Source organism: Pinus tabuliformis, chromosome 1_2 (assembly GCF_031772625.1).
Source record: "Pinus tabuliformis cultivar Carrire ecotype Pingquan chromosome 1_2, CPIR1, whole genome shotgun sequence".
In the NCBI taxonomy this organism is placed as follows: Eukaryota; Viridiplantae; Streptophyta; class Pinopsida; order Pinales; family Pinaceae; genus Pinus; species Pinus tabuliformis.
This window is the reverse complement of record NC_142298.1, coordinates 336017532-336037523: the sequence shown is the minus strand read 5'-3', so window position 1 is coordinate 336037523 and position 19992 is coordinate 336017532. Positions and strand designations below refer to the sequence as shown.

The 19992-nt window shown below is 37.2% G+C and overlaps 1 protein-coding gene across 1 annotated transcript in view; it reads right to left on the bottom strand.

Annotated features, from left to right (window-relative positions):
* The window catches only part of LOC149205746 (aldehyde dehydrogenase family 2 member C4-like), a 117996-nt gene that overhangs the window by 66811 nt on the left and 31193 nt on the right, over positions 1-19992 (bottom strand). The window contains exons 2-4 of the mRNA XM_089397493.1: positions 2262-2320; positions 1717-1854; positions 1487-1631 (exon numbers count right to left, since the gene is read on the bottom strand). Of these exons, the coding sequence (XP_089253619.1) occupies positions 1487-1631; positions 1717-1854; positions 2262-2320 (342 nt within the window). The remainder of the gene's footprint in view (positions 1-1486; positions 1632-1716; positions 1855-2261; positions 2321-19992) is intronic.

Sequence of the window (19992 nt, the reverse complement as noted above, 5' to 3'; positions counted from 1 at the left end):
GGCCAGTGACTTAGAATGGGACTGACTGATAGGCCGATTTCTTTCGTCCAGTAGAAGGGTAGAAAAGAGACCCAACCTTGAAACTGATTGAATGGAAACGAGCCTGCACCCACTCAACTAATTGAATGGGACTTATGGGACTGACTGGGACTGACCTGCACCTGGGACTGACCTGCACCTGGGGCTTAGACTGATTGACTGAGAATGGGACTGACTGATGATTGGGACTGATAGGGCTGATTAGGCCAGCGCCCCACTCATTAGGCCAGTATAAGAGACCCATCCAGTAGAACCTATCTTTCCATCCGTTAGAAAAGCCAGTAGAAGAGACTCTTTCGCCCAACTGATTGAATGGCTTTCCATCCGTTAGAACTGATTGAATGGGTTGGATGTGCCATGATTTCTTGTGATGATGCCATGATGTGATGATGTTACATGATGATGACATGATGATGCTATATCTTTCAGTTTAAGCCAGGATGCATGATACTTATCAGTTGTTATTCATGCTACATATGTTTATGGTTCGTGATGGTTGTATTATGCTCATTTAGGATGAAGAATGTGTTTAAGATTACATTCATGTTATACTTGCAAAACCCTGCTAATACATAACATAGAAATCCTTGGAGCCATGGAATAGGGATTCACGCCAATAACATCTCGTGCAGCATGCTACCCCTGATATTCAATGTCATACAGAAAATGTGAAAGCCCTTGGAGGCTCCCATGGTGGAGCTGACGGGCCACGAATACTACGAATCACAGGGTCTTTCGCCTCCCGAATGCTTTGTTCTCGTTTATGACATTCATATCTGGTATAAGTGTGGAATTTAGAAAATTTGTGCGGCAATGCCGACCCTCTCACATTTCATTTTAAATTTAATTTCAAATTTTGCACGCTGAGGTTTCGTTTGCATTAACTACATCCACTTGTATTAAGTACATCCAAGATATAAAGTCGGAGCCGTGGAGCCTGCGGCAGTCGGAGCTATGGAACACACTGGAAAAGAAATCATCGTGTATGGGCTTGTATGGTAATAGGGCTAGTCACTAAGCCAATTATTGGCTTAGTGACTTGTTTTTAATATTTGCCTCAATAGATAGAGCAAGCTATAGCGCAAGCTTGGCCATACTCTCTAACGCCTACCTTGTTTAGGTGAGCTATAAGTGTGTTATAGGTATATTTTATACAGTAAAGTATGTGCATATCAAGTAAGAACCATGCATTTAAGGACTTGGACCAGCTTCGTGTGCTGATTAGATGTGAATAACGAGGATTTGAACCAGCCAGGCATTCCTATGATTCCAGAGGCAAGAAGTAACAGCTCAGACAAGGAACTCACCTATAGCAATCATAATCTCAGGTAAGATTCCGAAAGGATTTTCTTGGGGCAGGATGCATGACAAGTATGTTAATTTTTCCCTATTCCATGGCTCCAAGGATTTCTATGTCTAAGGATACACCCCTGCAAATCGACAGCACCTGCATAGTATCTGAGAGTCTGGATACACCCCGGCAAATCGACAGCACGAGCATGGGTGAGTGGTTTTCCATTATCTAGGGTTTCAAGAGCTGCTAGTTCATCTATATGTAAATCAGTGTACTTATTCAGAAAGCGACCCCTTTCCTACGCACAAAAAAAGGAAATTCTTCATCAGATCCAAATCACAAAGCAATCTATTTATGCACAAGGGTCTAAAAAATGATATTACATAGCCAGACATTCGAGGCCAAGTTCCCTTATCAAAAGCCTCCCGGGCGGTCTTCACAGCCAAATCCACATCCTCCTTATCACCTTCTGCGACCCGCATTATGAAATCTCCTGTTCGAGGATCCAAAGTTTCAAAAGTCTTCCATGCACCACCAACACCTTACACCCATTAATCCTCAGAAATTTCGCCTCATCCTCATCCAGTATTAATCCACAGAAACGCCAAGCTCAGAATATTTTAGCATTCAAGTATGGAAACAGTGGTTAATCATGCCAGTTTCATAATTTATATATAGAAATACAAATTTGTTTGGAAAATAGTGGAAATTTCTGTGTGACATTAAAATTTTGTACGGGGATTTTTTTGAGAGTGCTGAATGTATTTTCCACCATAAAAAACAAATTCAAACCTTCTTATGATAGTATTTTTTGAAAAAAAATTCGCGAAATTCTGGTTAAAAATAATTTGCCAGGAGAATGTGTGCCCTTAATATCTATAACTAAAAATAAAACAGCAAAAACTCCATTATCGGTACCATTACCTACCCGATTATCTGAGCCGCCCATTCTTTTCACGCAACTCGAATTTCTTGAATCCTTCAAGACTGCACACCATTCGTTATAATCAGTAAGTGTTAACACTGAAACAGATCCACGCGAAACGCCATGCACCCAAAACCAAGAAAGTTGAAAAGGAAATGAAATTGAAAGAATTCCATTATAAGCAATACCTTCAAGGGAGGAATCTCAGCCAGCGTAATCAACATATTGGTATCCTATTTATAAGAATCTAATGACTGAGTGACAGAGCCGAGAATCTCTCTAGGTGAGGGGCACAGACACGTCACTCTGTACGTGGAAGTGATGCACACATTCTCAATTTCACCTCCGTTACATTCCAATTATCTCACCAGCAAAAACTGATAAATACACTCCTTTTACCTCCGTCACTTTACAACGGAAACTCTTATTTTAGCTTCCATTCACACGACCAGAAACTGTTGAATGTCATCTGTGATTAAAATTAACTCTGAACTAACCGAATCAACCCTTAGAGAGTTGGCCTAACGATCTTTCTCAGACCTTCAAATACATGTGATGTGTAACCTTCCATTTTTAATATTATTTGTCAATTAATAGTACTTCTTGATATCTCTGCAACGTTTTCTTGACAGCCACTCATACTTCTCCTGCCTTGATTTAGTAGATACCACGACAGAGTCAACAAAAACAAGTTAATGAAATGAATGTCTGAATAACGATTAAAATCGCTACCACAACCGCTTCAAAGTCTACACACGAATAAGAGAAGAGCTCTGACCCTATTATTATACACAGACACAGAGACATGCCAGACAGAAATATTATAAGGTAGTAGTAGCTAGTGACAGGGTGACCCGTGAAATGAAGTATTATGTTCTAGAAAGATAAATTTAAAAATAAAACATTATGTTTCAAAAAATTTCAAGTTTAAATTTTTTATTATTAGTAAAAAAATTCTTCTGCTGTAATATAAAAAATAAAAATAAAAAAATTGTAATACAGTGAATTTAAATATTTTCTCAAATTTTTTTTTACCATATATTATTAATTTAAATTCACTTTATAATTATGATACATTATTAAAGCACTCCTTACCATAAATTATTAATTTAAATTCACTTTATAATTATGATACATTATTAAAGCACTCCTTACCATAAATTATTAGTTCACATCCACTTATAACTGTCCTTTAAAGAAAATAGATTCCTCTAATATAATATAAAAAATAAAGATAGATTCCTCTAATATGATATAAAAAATAAAAATAGATTCCTTAATAAAAAAATTGTAATACAATTAATTTAAATACTTAACCAAAATTTTCTTTACCTTAAATTATTAATTTAAATTCACTTTATAATTATGATACATTATCAAAAAAAAGTTTCACCATAAATTGCTAATTTAAATCTACTTTATAATTATGATACATTACCGAAGCACTCTTTATCAATAAATTATTAGTTCAAATCCTTTTCTTTTTTTTTTAACTGAAATGGGTATGTTTTTTATTTATTTGAAGGTAGATGGTTGGGCCAAAGCCTAAACAACCAAGACTACCGTTCTCCTTATCCTCTTTCTTATGCTAGGATGGATTACAATTCTATCAAGAGAAGCAAGATTGGTATGGTATCTCATCATTACTGATGGGTTGTCCCTTCTGAAGAGCGCACCCTTTGTTTGCCATGAGGTCTGCTTCACTGTTCGAATTCCTTAGAATGTGGTAGAATTTGTAGGTGTCGAATTCAAGGACACTTCTCTTTAATTTGCTGAGAATTTTGTTGAGGCTTGCATTATTGAACAATTCCTCTGTGTTGAGTTTTTTGACTAGTATTTCTGAGTCTCCAAATGCTTGAAAGTCTTTGATGCCTATTTCCCTTGCAATTTGGCATGCTTTGAGGAGAGCTAGAATCTCTTCTTGGTTGTTGGTTTTTTGCCCAATACCCCAGCAAAAGCAATCCCTTCTTGAGCCATCCGTAGAGTACATAATACCCCCTGCTCCAGCAGCATCGGGGTTCCCTTTGGAAGCCCCATCAAAGAAAATCGAGGTTAGATGTTGTTGCCTCCAACAATCTTGGAAAGTGATGTCAGAATCTCTTTTTCGCCATTCAGGGTTTGCAATGGGGGGACCAAGGGGAGCTTTCGAGGCAGAGGGGAAAGAGAATCCAACCATCTCTTTTCTTCAGGAAGGAGAGTGAGGTCTTCTTTAAAGTAAGATTGTTGGACTGCTTCTAAAAGTAGGGATTTTGCTTTGGTTTCTACTTTCAAGGGAGTATAAGAGATTGCTTTGAAAATCTGTTCATTCCGGGTCAACCAAATTTTCCAACATACGTATTTGGGGATGGCGATCCAAATTATGTTCCATAGAGGTTTAGTGGGAATATTGTGGGGATATATGTGGCTCCATGAGGCAAATAATTCTGCTACAGAATCATGGCCCGGGGGGGGGCAATCTGGAGTTCATGGAGAATGTAGCCCCATACTTCTTTAGCAAAATAGCAGTCAATAAAGAGGTGTTTAGTTGTTTCAGTATTGCTTTTGCAGAGGGCACATCTGTGTGGTCCTGCATAGCTTCTATTGGCCAGATTTTCTCCTGTTATGACTTTGTTATGCACCAATATCCACACAAAAAAAAAAAAAAAATTGACTTTGGGAAGACCTCCAGGATCCCATACATTTTTCCATAAACTGGGCAGATGATTGCTATTTTTTGTTGGGTGAAGGACACTGTACCCAGCAACTGTGGTATACCTTCCTGAGTGTCCCCATCCCCATGCGTCCTTCATGCTTCGATGGACTGGTGCTGCCTCTTCAAGAAATTCGATGAGCCGATTTTGTTGTTGCAAGAGTCTAACAGGGACGCCGTGGAAGTCCCAGCAGCACCAATTGCCTTTGTTGTCCCACCTAGAAAGATCGTAGACGCTATTGATGCCAGCGCGTTGGAGCCACTCCTTTATATCTACGATGTCTTCAGACTCAGATAGCAGAGCATGATCCATAATGCGATCATCCCACAGAGAGGTTTTCTTTCCATTTCCGAGCACGCGATACACCTTCTCTCTGAAGAAGTGTAGACTTTTTCAGCATAAATTCCAGGTTTGGGAGCAGTTAACTAAGATGCAGGCTTGCAGATTCCGTAGCGCAGGACCATCTGCGTACTTGTGCAAGAGTGATTAACTGACCGGGTGTTGTGGATCACAATACAATTTCCACAGGATTTTGCCACCAAGCAAAAGGTTAACCATCGTAGGATCGCAAATTTGTAAACCGCCCTCTGTGATGTCTCTTTTGACTGTGCCTCAGTTGATCAGGTGAATTTTTTCCTAATTCCCTTTCCCCCCTTGCCATAGAAAATCCCTCAGGAGTTTAGATATTTGATCCATCACATTTTTAGGAGCAAGAAGAAAAGTAGCTTGGTAAATTGGCAACGCAGACAGCAGAGTTTTAATTAGAATTACTTTTCCTCCTTTTGTTAACCAGTAGCCTCCCCAAGATGAGATTTTTGTTTTGATTTTGCTGATAATGTCGCTCCATAGATCCCTTTTGTTAATTCCATTTGTAATGGGCAAACCCAGGTATTTGATCTTGTCCCATTTTGCATAGGCTTTAAAGCCCAGGATCTGAGATATGCTCATGAGCTCTTGTTGTTCCATATTCCAGCCATAAATTTCACTCTTTCTTTCACTTACTAAGGCTCATGTTGCCCTGCAATAGCATTTGAGGACTGAGTCAAACGCCATTGCAATTCTGAGAGAGGCTCCTCCGAGAAGAATAGAGTCATCCGCATATAGGGCATGGTTTAAGGGATCTATGCCATGGGAAATTCTGAGGCCAGGTAGTGACCCAACATCTCTCTCAGCAGTGAGCTTTCTGCTCAGAGATTCAGCCAGCATAATGTACAGAAAAGGAGAGAGGGGGCAGCCCTGCCTAAGGCCTCTCTGGGCATGAAAGAAGCCAGTAGGGCACCCATTAACCAGGGGGCAATCCAAGGATTGTCAATACAGGCTTTTATAAGATTCAGAAACTGGTTCGAGAACCCGAAGGAGCATAAGACTTTGATGAGGAAGGTGTGATTAACCCTATCAAAAGCATTCGCCATGTCTAGTTTTATCAACATTCCTTTTTCTTTTCATTGTTTACTTGAGTGAATTGTCTCCTGCACTTGGATGACATTATCCAAGATGTGTCTACCTTCAACAAATCCTCCTTGGGAGGAGGAGATGAGCCTTTTGAGTAATGGTTTAATTCTGTTTGCCAACAGCTTGGCCAAAATTTTGTAGGAGGCATTACATAGAGATATGGGTTTGAATCTGGCAAAGGTTTCTGGGTTGGCCTCTTTTGGAATTAGTGCGAGGTAGGTGGAATTGGTTCCTCCTCCTATCTTATCTTTCTTCTAGAACCCTCTTATCATTTTCTGGAGGTCATATTTAATGGTATCCCAGCAGATCTTGTAGAAGTGGATGGTGAACCCATCAGGCCCAGGAGCCTTATCAGGTTCCATAGACCAAATAACATTAATTATTTCTTCCTCCGTGAAGGGTTTGATGAGAGCATGATTGTCTTCTGAGCTGACAAGGAAAGGGATGTTTGAGAGGAGCTCCGTTGAGTCTTCCTCGCTACCTTGTGTCCCTGCAATAAAAAGCTTTTTGAAGTGACTTTCTGCTGCCTCTTTTATTTGTGCAAACCCTTTGCAGATCTGCCCTTCTTCAATTGTGACTTCCGAAATATAATTACGTGAGAGTCTAGCTCTATATTGGTGATGAAAGAAAAAGGTGTTTTGATCCCCAGCCTTCAACCACAGGCTATGGGATTTGATTCTCCAGTACTCTTCTTCCATTCTAAAGGAGCGGAAGGAAGATCATTGGGCTTCTACCTCTTTGCCTATCATCTCTAAGGTGATATCCTTGTGTTCCATTTCAACTTGTATGTCCTCCAAAGTCTGCACTATTTCTTTGCTTTGGCTGGTTGGATTTGAAGCGGGTTTTTTCATCCATTCTTTCAAAGGCTTGTTTTACTGCCTTGAGATTTTGCTCCCAAAAATAACATGGTGATCCTGAGATTGGTTTGGCCCAAGATTCTTTCATTGTTTCCATGAAACCATCCCTTTCAATCCATAGGGGGCTGAAGCGAAAAGGAAGAGGACCCAATTCTTCTTCATCCTCCAGGAGCAACTGAATGGGCTTATGGTCTGAAGTTAATTTGGGGAGGATTTTTGTATTGATTATCTTGTTGTTCATCATCAACGAGCTTTGAACTAAGAATCTGTCTAGACGAGAAGATATGTGTTCCTCCCCTGTCCTGTTATTTGTCCATGTATAGAGACCTCTTATTGGGCTAAAATCAAGGAGGTCCCATTGCTGGATGAGATCTTCCACAAAAGGTAGCAAATGGTCTCTACTGTTGTTGCCCCCTCTCTTTTCTTTGGGCTTCAGAACTATGTTCAGATCTCCAGCAAGGATTATGTTATTGGGGTTATGCTGCTCTAAGAATGCTAGGAGGGAATTCCAACATTCTCTTTTTTCAGAGTAAAGAACTAGAACATAAAGATTGAAGAGTGAGATAGTCAACTTACTTGCACAATGCTTTAATTCTGTGAAGATCTAGTGCTGAGTTTCGAAGGAGTTGTTCAGGTGGAAGAGATCTTCTGTCCATAGGGTAGCCAGCCCCCCTGAAGAGCCCCTTGAGCTTACTGCTTTGCCTGCGTTTTTCTTCCACTTCACCTTACTGATGTTCAAATCCACTTTATTATGGTCCCTTCAAGAAAATAAAAACTCCAAATTTCTCAATCATTGCTATATTTATCGAAATAACAATTTACTATTTAACAAACATCCAAATATAACAATGGCTACAATTTTTTTAACCTATTCAACGTCATCATTTATAGTTAAACTACATGCATATTAACACACGGAAATATTTTTTTATTAATATCTAGAATATAATATAGTTGTAATTTAATTGTCGAGTAAATTTTAAGTTTTAAATAATTTTGGTAACGTTGTTTAAAAATAAATTTTAGATTAATGATAAATAAATATATATTATTAATATAATTATATTAAAAATATTAATGTGGTTGATATAGCCGAAGACTTTATAAATATAATTAAAAAATTGTGATGTATCCCGTAAATGTGAATATTTCTTTTATTTACTGCATGTTAAAATAAATTGAAATTGATTTAAGTTTTTTATAAATAGAAATTATGTTTTAATTGTTAAAAGAAACGCAGTGCTAGAATTTCAGGAAGAAAATGATTTAATATAATTTCATGAGAGGGCATATGTCAAAAGGGTGATGGATGTAATTCTCAAGAAACAGTTAGGTTGGGCAGTTACCCAACCCTAACTACTCCTATGAAAGATTTTATCCCAAAAGATCAAGAGGATGGGGGGCATCTGCGATCGCAGGAGAAGAACAAAATATTATCCAATGGAATGGAAGAAAGAACTGTGTTGTAAGGAGAAGCAGGAAAATCCCATGACCAGATAATTACTGTGGTTCAAGATAAAAAAGCTCCTGAAAAGAAAACCCGGAAAACGGGTAACTCGGGGGAAACAGGGGCGCTTTAGCCGAAGTCTCAAGGTTGGGAGGCAAGTTGAGATTAAAGGTTTTTATGCGGTTCAGCTAGTCAGATAAGTACCATTTGGAAATACTTTGATTAGCTGATAATGGAGCTATTTGTGCATTGATGTTAGATTCAGTATGACTGTTTTAATCTAGTTGAGTACATGGATATATATTAACTTTATATGGTAGTATATCTGTGCATGTATATACTATTTAGATCTAAATGAAAAAATTTACTGGAAAAAGGAAACTTGAAGGTAAGTTTGTTATACTCAAATGCAGTACAAAGTAAATAATTCTCAACTGATTAAACTAGAAAAAAACGACATTTCAACTAGATAATATCTTTTGTGTAGAGGTTTTCTTTTGGGTAGAAAGGAAAACCTCGGTCATAGGTGCATAAATCAGAAGTAGAGTTACAACATACACTGTATTCATAGAATAAATAGATAAATGGAAATGGCCACGCCTTGATGTTCTCATAAAACCCTTAACAATATAAAAATGAGAACACAACTCTGTCTTTAAAATCAAGAGAATACCACACACTGGGAAATTGTTAAACAAACTTTCCTGAAAACTTATTATAACAGCTAGAAGATGCATAAAAATAGTAAGAACTTTCAAATAATCGACCTCATAGATAATTTTAATACCTCCTGTGAATTAAAGAGGAAAAAAATAGTGAAACAAGAATTCTTTACCACAGAATGCATAAGGAATTTCTCGTAATTTTTACAGTGCAAACATATGAGAAAATAAAATAACATTGAGGGACCTCCGCGAGGATTCCATAGAATAAATACAGTAACAAAAATTAGAAGTTTCTCTCCAAAATCAGGATGACATATGCAAATACTCAGCGTAGCCGAGACCTTGGGTCAGGGAATACCCCCAAATCATGCAAATATTAAATAGGAATAGTAGACCCTAAGTCCTTAAAAAAATATACTATATCTGGAAGAAGAATTCAGAAACCCTTAGGTCCAAATCCTAAAAAAACAATAACACTCTCTCCAGAAAGTTAGAAACACAGAGTCTCTTCGGATGAAAAGATATCATACTCAAAACCCTGAGTCGAGCCTGGAGAAGAATCTCAACTCTCTGAAAGGAAAATGACATAGAATGTGAGACCCAAATCAAATGAGACAAGGACAAAAGACTCTTGAAATACATTTATCCCACATTCTCTGCATTAAATTGACAGTACTCATACCCGCTGAAAGTCTAAGGGTGAACTTGAAGAAGCGATAGCCAGAGTCAGGCCACCTCAGTCAAATCCTGCAAACAATCTCAACACATTTCGATTAGGAGACTAATAAATAGAATAGGGAAAACAAACACCCGAAAAACATAGGCCCGTATGAAGAATTCTTACCCAGACAGTCGTAGAGCTCCTTCGGTCTGTCGAAAAGCTTCTCTAGCGTTCCTTTGACAGCACTTACAACCATGGCAGAAGGCAGTTGACAAGAAGAGGCAGTTAGATTTACGGGGAGGCCACTCTAGAGTAACATAGCTTGTGGGGTTAACAGAAGTGAAGGGGCCGGAACATACTCACAATCAAAACCCTCTCCCTGGGAGCTGGAGACGAACCACTCCACCGTGAAAATGCAACAGGAAACCCCTATCTAGACCTAGCTAGGGCATAAAGTCGTAAGTCGCAACCTCCAACGTCAGATGAACAACAACAAGGAGAGCCCTTGTTGGGGCACAATCAACCAAGCAAGAAGGATCCAACTTTCTATCACAAAGAAGTCTCGTGAGGGAGCGGCTTCTCTTCACTAGGTAGGTGGCCATACCTCATTAATGTCCACCATAAAGGGTAGTACGAGCTCACAGCAATATAACAGTATATTGTAATATGTCATGACCGTGGGAAATATGTAATGTCTATGGTAAGGTTAACCACCATCAACAAGAAATGAATCACAAAGACATTTGAACTTATGAGATTTGTACCAAGAATATAAACCCACATGGGTGGAAAGATTCCAAACCCAATCCATTTTGATTAATTTGTTAATTATGTTGTGACATAATGAAAGGTTTAATTTTGGTATTTTGTATAAATAAATTATTTATTTATTCTTTTATATGGGTATGTTACATATGGTATTAGAGCACTCGGGATACTAAGCTTAGACATCTGGAATAAAGGAATAACAATTTTTGTGATATGCACGTAGGAAGCAAGAACAACTAGTATGAGGAGAACAGGTAATCCACCACTTAGATCCGCAATACGGACAGGTGCCACGTCATTTCAGGAAGGCAATCGTGAAGTGTGGGTACAGCTGGGCGAGGAACCACGGAACACCGGCAGAGGTATTATGGTGACAGTGCAAGAGTTAAAGGATGAAATGGCCCGGTTACAGGCAGATAACGAAAGATTAATGCAGGAACAAGAAAAAAATTTATGAAGAGTTTATCTGATGGAAAAAATAATCGGTCACTAGTTCCCAGCCTTAAACATAGAAATGCATTAGGGGAACAAAATTTTCGGACAGAAGATATGGAAACCGGTGGTGGTGAAGAAAATCACGAAGAGGAGTCGGATAATGTGTCTAATCACAGAACACAAAAGAGGCATAAAGTGGAACTTCAGGGGGAGTTTCGAAATATAAAACACCCTCTCTTCGATGGAGAGCAGGAAGAAGTTGCAGAAGCATGGCTCATAAATATGAATAAATATTTCCAACTGTACGAATATGAACATAATTTGAAGGCTTGCTTGCCTATTTTTCAGCTAGAAGGAAAGGCTACACTATGGGAGGAGGAAGTAAAGACTATTCGGGGAGTGGATGAACAAAGTATCACCTGGGAAAAATTCCAGAGATATTTTAAAGAAGAATTCCTAACAGAAAAGATTCTATGATGAAAAATCTAAAGAATTTCATGATCTCCGGCTAGGACAAATGTCCATGGATGAATTCATAACAAATTTCACATCGTTACTCCGATACGTTCCTTACATACATGAAGAGAAAGCAAAGGTACAACGATTCATCAACAACTTACCTCTATTCATGAAGGAAAAACTAGAATTTGACAACCCAAAGACCATGGTCGAGGTAATCTACAAGGCACAATCAGCAAAACAGACCGAAAGAAGACATGAGCAAGAAATGGAATGATAAAAAAGGAAATAAATTTGTCTCTAGTCAAAAAGGAAATAAAGACTCTGGTAGCAAAGGAGTGTATAAAGGACAAACCAACAGGAATTTCAATAAAAATCAACCCAGATTTAAAGTACCAGGCGAAGCTGGAACTAATGAACAAATAGGCAGAATTGGAGCAGAATTAGCTACAAGGCCCCTTGTATAGTGTTGGGGATGCAGAGGCCCACATTATATCAAGAACTGCCCACAACGCAAGGGAGTTGACCAGGTGTCTCAGTTAGAAGAAGCCTCTACAGTGGGAGAGATAGCAAGGAGTCTCCCCAAAATTAACGCAGCCCTAGAAGATCATTAAGCATAAATTCATCCAACAATGATCGAATTTGAAGGTAAAATTCTTGACCAAGCTGTATCTATTTTGATTGACCCCGGGGCTACTTTGAGTTACGTTAGCCCTAAGATTGTGGAACAATGTAAATTACAAGCAGTAAAGTTTAAAAATTGATGGTTGGTACAACTGGCCACAGGGGCCAAAAGAAGAGTATTGGCCAAAGTCAGTAATTGCCCACTACAGCTAGATGACTAGTCCATAATGGCATATTTGAATGTACTACCATTAGGATCATACAACATCCTTATTGGTATGGACTGGTTAGAAAAACATTGGTCCCTTATTAACTACAAAACCAAAACCATTAATTTTCGGGATGACAAGGGAGAAAGACAAGAAATGCAAGGCATATAGAAGCCTCTGCAAATAAGACCTGTAACAACTTCCCAATTAGCAAAATGCATCAGAAAAGGCTGCCATATTTTCTCCATACAAGTAGGTTATGCTGACTCTAAGGAGAAATTTTCTGCTTTAGAGAATATACCGGTGATACAAAACTTTCCAGATGTCTTCCTTGAAGAAATTCTGGGTTTACCCCCAAAAAGAGACATAGATTTTACCATTGAGCTAATTCTGGGAGCTGCCCCAGTCTCCCGAGCCCCTTACTATATGAGTGTACCTGAATTGACAAAATTGAAAATGCAACTACAGGAGTTGCTATATAAGAATTATATACAACCTAGTATGTCCCCTTAGGGAGCTCCAATATTATTTGTTACGAAGAAAGATGGAACATTACGAATGTGTATGGATTACCGTCAATTAAACAAACTGACCATTAAAAATAGATATCCCTTATCTCGTATAGATGAATTATTTGATCAGGTTAAGGGGGCAACCGTCTTCTCCAAGATTGATCTCCGATTAGGCTATCATCAAATCTGGATAAAGGAGGAAGATGTAGCAAAAACTGCATTCATAATTCGTTATGGGAATTATGAGTTCATAGTGCTACATTTTCGATTAACTAATGCTGCCACAATCTTCATGTGTCTCATGAACAACATATTCCATTAATACATGGACAAGTTCGCTTTGATCTTCATTGACGACATAATGATCTACTCACAGAGCATGGAAAAACATAAGGAGCATCTCCGCATTGTTCTTCAAGTCCTAAGAGAACACCAGTTGTATGCCAAATATAGAAAGTGTGACTTCTTCAAGGAACAAATCCAATACTTGGGACATATTATCACCAAGGAGGGAATCACAGTAGATTCGGAGAAAATAAAAACCATCATGGAATGGCGGATACCAAAAGATGGGGTGGACATAAGATCGTTCATGGGTCTAGCGGTATATTATAGGCGATTTGTGGAAGGATTTTCTAGGGTGGCATACCCTATTACCTCTCTGCAAAAGAAGGAAAGAGCCTTTAAATGGACCCCTAACTGCCAAAGAAGCTTTGAACAACTTAAACATCTACTCACCACTGCCCCAATTTTGAGTATTGTTGATCCTAACAAAGAATATGTGGTGTGTACGGATGCTAGCAAGGAGGGGGTAGGTGGCGTACTAATGCAAGAAGGTAGGGTTATAGCCTATGAGTCAAGAAAGCTCAAATAATATGAGCAAAAGTATTATGCGTATGACTTGGAGTTAACAGTAGTGATTCACGCCTTGAAAATGTGGCGACACTACTTATTGGGCAAGAGATTTTTGTTATTAACATATCATCACAGCCTGACAAGCTATTTCAAGCAACCCACATTAAACGCTAGGCAAGCTCGTTGGGCTAACTTCCTAAGCGAATTTGATTTTGAAATCAGACATTTGAAAGGAAAGGAAAACCGGGTTGTGGATGCCCTAAGTCGAAAGGTAAATTGCTTATATGAAATTTCTTTTAGTGAGTCACGCACTACCTTCTACGAAAAAATTCGCGAAACAACTATGCAAGATTTAGTAAACATTTGTGGCAACAAGAAAAAGTAGTAAACAACCATGAATAGCAAATGGGATATGAGGTTACTCCAAATGAACTGCTGATTAATAGAAAAAGGCTATATGTACCTAACCAAAAATTGCTTAAAGATCTAATTTTATATGAATATCATAAAAGCCCTTATGCAGGACACCCAGGATATTAGAAAATGATTTCTATCCTTAGAAAGGAATTCTTTTGGCTCGGAATGAAGAAATAAGTAGCAAAATATTTAGGACATTGTTTGGAATGCCAGCAGATAAAAGAAGAGCACCAACATCCAGCAGGGCTGCTTCACCCACTGCCTATTCCTGAATGGAAATGTGATACTATATCTATTGATTTCATCACTATACTACCTAGATCAAAAAAATTAAACAACTCTATCATGGTGGTAGTAGATAAGTTGAGTAAATCTGCTCATTTTATACCCATTCAATTGACTTATAAAGCGGTACAAATTGCTAACTATTTTATGAAAAATATTTTTAATTCCATGGCCTACCCATGATGATCATTTCTGACCGAGATGTGAAATTTACATCAGCCTTTTCGAAGGCCCTGTTTGAGGGATTGGGCACTCAACTACATTTTAGTACCGCATATCACCCTCCAACGAATGGGCAAACAGAAAGAGTAAATCAAGTGGTCGAAGACATGTCGCGAGCCTATGTGATGCAACAACCATCTAAGTTGGAGGATTTCCTGCACTTAGTATAATTTTCATACAACAAAGGGTATCATTCATCCTTATGGATGAGTCCCTTTGAAGTATTATACGAGCATAAGGGTAGGAAACCTTTGAGTTGGAGCGGCCCAGAAGACAAACTAATGTTGGGACCAGATATGCTGGAAGAGATGGAGAATATGGTGAAAAGTGTATAAAATAATTTAAAGGTTGTTGAAGACAGGAAAAAGAATTTTGCTGATCGAAAAAGGAGCTTCTGAGAATTTCAAGTGGGGGAACATGTTTACATATGGGTACGAGCCCAGAAAAGCACCTTGCACTGGACTGGATGTGCTAAACTAGCACCCCGATTCTGCGGGCCTTTTTATATTTTAGCTCGAATTGGGTCAGTGGTGTACCAGCTCGCCTTACCTATTCATATACGTGTCCACAATGTCTTTCATGTTTCTTTACTTAAGAAATACATTTATCATGCTAAACATATAATAAACTGGTAGGACATTCAGGAGAGCCAAAAAAGTCGAACTCTCGAAACAATCTATCTTATATATATAAGATGTTTTACGGTTGAATGAATCTTTTCTTATTTAGTTTAGGCTTTGACAAAAAAATTTCTTTTATATGTTGATATTCAAGTCGAACCGGAAGGAGAATTCCTAGTAGAACCAATGGGTATACTCGATCGGAGAGAAGTAATGTTGCGGAGATGAGTTATCACCCAAGTTAAAATTCAATGGCAACATTTTGGGCCTGAAGAAGCCACCTGTGAAGATGAGCGGACCATGAGGGAGGTTTACCCTCAGTTATTTCCCATAAAAGAACTTCGGGACGATGTTATCTAATGGAATGGAAGAAAGAACTATGGTGTAAGGATAGGCAAGAAAAGTTGTAGTTAAGTCTGGTCATGACCAGATAACTACTGTGGTTCAAGATAGAAAATTCTTGAAAAGAAAACCCGGAAAACGAGTAGCTCAGGGGAGACAGAGGCGATGTAGCGCAAGTCTCAAGGTTGGGAGGCAGGTTGAGATTAAAGGTTTTTATCCAGTTCAACTAGCGAGATAAGTACAATCAGGAAATACTTTGATTAGCTTATAATGGAGCTACTTATGTATTGATGTTAGATTTAGTATGCTTGTTTTAATCTAGTTGAGTACATGGATATATATTAGCTTTATATGGTAGTATCTATGTGCATGTATATACTGTTTAGATCTAAATGAAGAATTTTACTGGAAAAACGAAACTTGAAGGTAACTCTGTTATACTCAAATGCAGTACAAAGTAAATAATTCTGAGCTGATTAAACTAGAAAAGAGCGACATTTCAACTAGATAATATCTTTAGGGTAGCAAGGAAAACCTCGGTCAGAGGTGCATAAATCAGAAGTAGAGTTACAACATACACTTTATTCATAGAATAAATAGATAAATGGCCATGCCCTGTTTTTCTCAGAAAACCCTTAATAATATAAAAATGAGAACACAACTCTGCCTTTAAAATCAAGAGAAGATCACACACTGGGAAATTGTTAAACGAACTTTCCCGAAAATTTATTATAACAGCTAGAAGATGCACAACAATAGTAAGAACTTTCAGATAATCGACCTCATAGATACTTTTAGTAGAGGAAAATAAATTTAATACCTCTTGTGAATTAAATAGGAAAACAGTAGTGAAAAAGGAATTCTTTACCACGGAACGCATAAGCAATTTCTTGTAATTTTTACAGTGCAAACATATGAGAAAATCAAATAACATTGAGGGACCTCCCTGAGGATTCCATAGAATAAATACAGTATCAGAAATAAGAAGTTTCTCTCCAAAATCAGGACGACATATGAAAATACTCGGCATAGCCAAGACCTTAGGTCGGCAAAAACTCCCAAATAATGCAAATATTAAATAGGAACAGTAGACCCATGTCCTTAAAAAAAATATACCATATCCGGAAGAAGAAATCAGAAACCCTTCGGTCCAAATCCTAACAAAACAAGAACACTGTCTCTAGACAGTTAGAAACCCGAAGTCTCTTCGGACGAAAAGATATCATAGTCAAAGCCCTGAGTCGAGCCTGCAGAAGAATCTCAACTCTCTAAAAGGAAAATGACATAGATTGTGAGACCCAAATAAATGAGACAAGGACGAAAGACTCTTGAAATACATTTATCCCGCATTCTCTGAATTAAATTCAGAGTACTCATACCCGCTAAAAGTCGAAGGGTGAACTTGAAGAAGCGACAATCAGAGTGAGGCCACCTAGGTCAAATCCAGCAAACGCTGTCAACAAATTTTGATTAGGAGACTAATAAATAGAATAGGGAAAACAAACACCTGAAAAACATAGGCCCATATGAAGAATTCTTACCCAGATAGTCGTAGAGCTCCTCCGGTCTGTTGAAAAGCTTCTCCTGCATTCCTTTGACAGCACTTACAGCCATGGCAGAAGACTATTGATTAGTAGAGGCAGTTAGATTTACGGGGAGGCCACTCTAGAGTAACATAGCTTGTGAGATTAACATAAGCGAAGTGGTCAGATCATACTCACAATGTAACCCTCTTCCTGGGAGCTGGAGTCGAACCACTCCACCGTGAAAATGCAACAGGAAACGCCTATCTCGACTTGGCTAGGGCATAATGTCGTAAGTCACAACCTCCAACGTCGGATGAACAACAACAAGGAGAGCCCTTGATGGGGCACAGTCAACCAAGCAGCAAGGAGCCAACTGTTTATCACAAAGAAGTCTCGCGAGGGAGCAGCTTCTCTTCCCTAGGCAGGTGGCCATACCTCATTAAAGTCCACCATAAAGGGTAGTACCATCTTGCAGCAATATAAGAATATATTGTAATATGTCATGACCGTGGGAAATATGTAATGTCTATGGTAAGGTTAACCACCATCAACATGAAATGAATTACGAAGACTTCTAAACTTTTGAGACTTGTACCAAGTATATAAACCTGCATGCATGGAAATATTCCAAACCCAATCCATTTTGATTAATTTTCTAATTATGTTGTGACATAATGAAAGGTTTAATTTTGGTATTTTGTATAAATAAATTATTTATTTATTCTTTTATATGGGCATGTTACAAAAATTATTGTAACAAAAAGAGTAACCATGTATAAAAAGGTTAAGGGTCTATTCTAACTTAAGATTTCTTTTTTTATAAATGAATGTTATAAATAATAACTAGAAACTTATCATGAAGGAACTTATTAGAATTGGAATAATCTCAAATCTTTAGGAAATTGGTGGGTGGGACTCATGAATATTTTTTTTTTAATTTATTAAAAGTAATGTACCATTTTTCTAAATAAAAATTGCTTATATATAAATGAATGTTCTATATAATAATGAGGAAATTACCATGGAGGAACTTATTAAAATTGGAATAATGTTAGATCTTAGCCTTTTTTAATCCATATTGCAAGTGAGGATGGGAGTCGTCTACGGAGGCGAGGAATTGACCGGAATCCAGGTAAATAAAATTCAAAAAATCTTTTAGAGGCAGTGTTTGAATCATGTTTTTGATGGTGGCAATAGATTCATCATCATCAAAAACTTCTAAGGCCCGTAAAATTATGAAGTTTGACCATTTTTACTTGGATTTACAACGAAATTTCCACAACTTTCAGGGCAAAAAAGCATAATCATTAGACTATAGTGTGAGCATGTCTTTCAGATTAATCACATCATTAATATTTGGTCTACGTTTTGACCAACTAATGTGATTCATCTCAAATCCCAAGGAAATTTGTGGGTGGGGAGCTACATGGCACGAATCTAATTTAAAAAAAAAAAAAAAAAAGTCAATGCAACTTAACAAACTTTTTAATACACTACAACGCTTGATAAACATTAAGACTAAACATATGATGAGCATATTCCATTGAGAATCAATCTAGGTCCTCAATTAAAAATATTTAAAAAAGTCAACAAATCCTCATCGAGCTTAAATTGAAATAAAAACTTTCAAAAATAAATTATCAAATCAATTCCAATTTATTATTATTATTTTAAAAAAAATCAAATTTCTCAATATTTCTATATTTATCCAATAATAATTTACTATTTAACCAACATCCAAATATAAGGATGGCTCTATTTTAATTTTAAAAATAGTTTTAGTAGTGTTGTTTTTTAAAAGTTTCTTTTTGTCTTGTGATTCACGATTCAAATAAATTAAAGAAATTTTTAAGAATGAAATGTCCCTTAAAGTGTAAAATTTGGATTAATCTAATTAATCTTGAGTATACAAATTTAAAATATTTATCTATACTCTTATAAAAATATATACGTTTTTTAAGATTTTATATATTTCTATAAAATTTTGGTTGTTAAGTAATTTTTTTTAATAAAGTTTAGGTGGACCATTTTTATAAAATAATGTATATATGTAACTTTTTTTTTCCAAAAACATGGACTTTGAGATTGGAGAAATTTAACTTTTAAAATGTTCTTATCAAATAACATATATAAGTATGGGAAATGGATCAGACATATAAAACTACCTAAGAAGAAATTGTGTTTCTAGGTCAAATGAAGAATTTAGGTACAATGAATGACTTAAGAAAATATTTTAAACTTGTCGATCATGTTGGAGTTGACCAAATCTAATTTAAAACTACAATATGAAAACATAGTGGAAACTGCTTTAAACCAAACTAGGCATTATGATAAAATGACCTATTTGAAACTCATGGGATTAGAACAATCAATTATAGATGTTTTTCTAAGGCACTCATTGTGTGAAGGTTGCTAGTTCAAAACCTCAAGGGTACAAAAGAAACTAGAAATGTTAAGGGTTGGTGTGGTCTAGGTCAAGTGCAATCCCTTTGTGTTTTCGATGTCTTAGATTCCCCTAACTCATGGTTTCTTAGCAAAATGTTAGTCTCACAAGTCGTGAACAAGATAGAAAATAAATAGAAAAAAGAATGATCTATTTGAAGGTAGGGATTAGCCTAGATATATTTTTAAAGATCACCGAGCATCATGGAGTTGACGTACTTAAATATTGACCTCCAAATGTTCAAA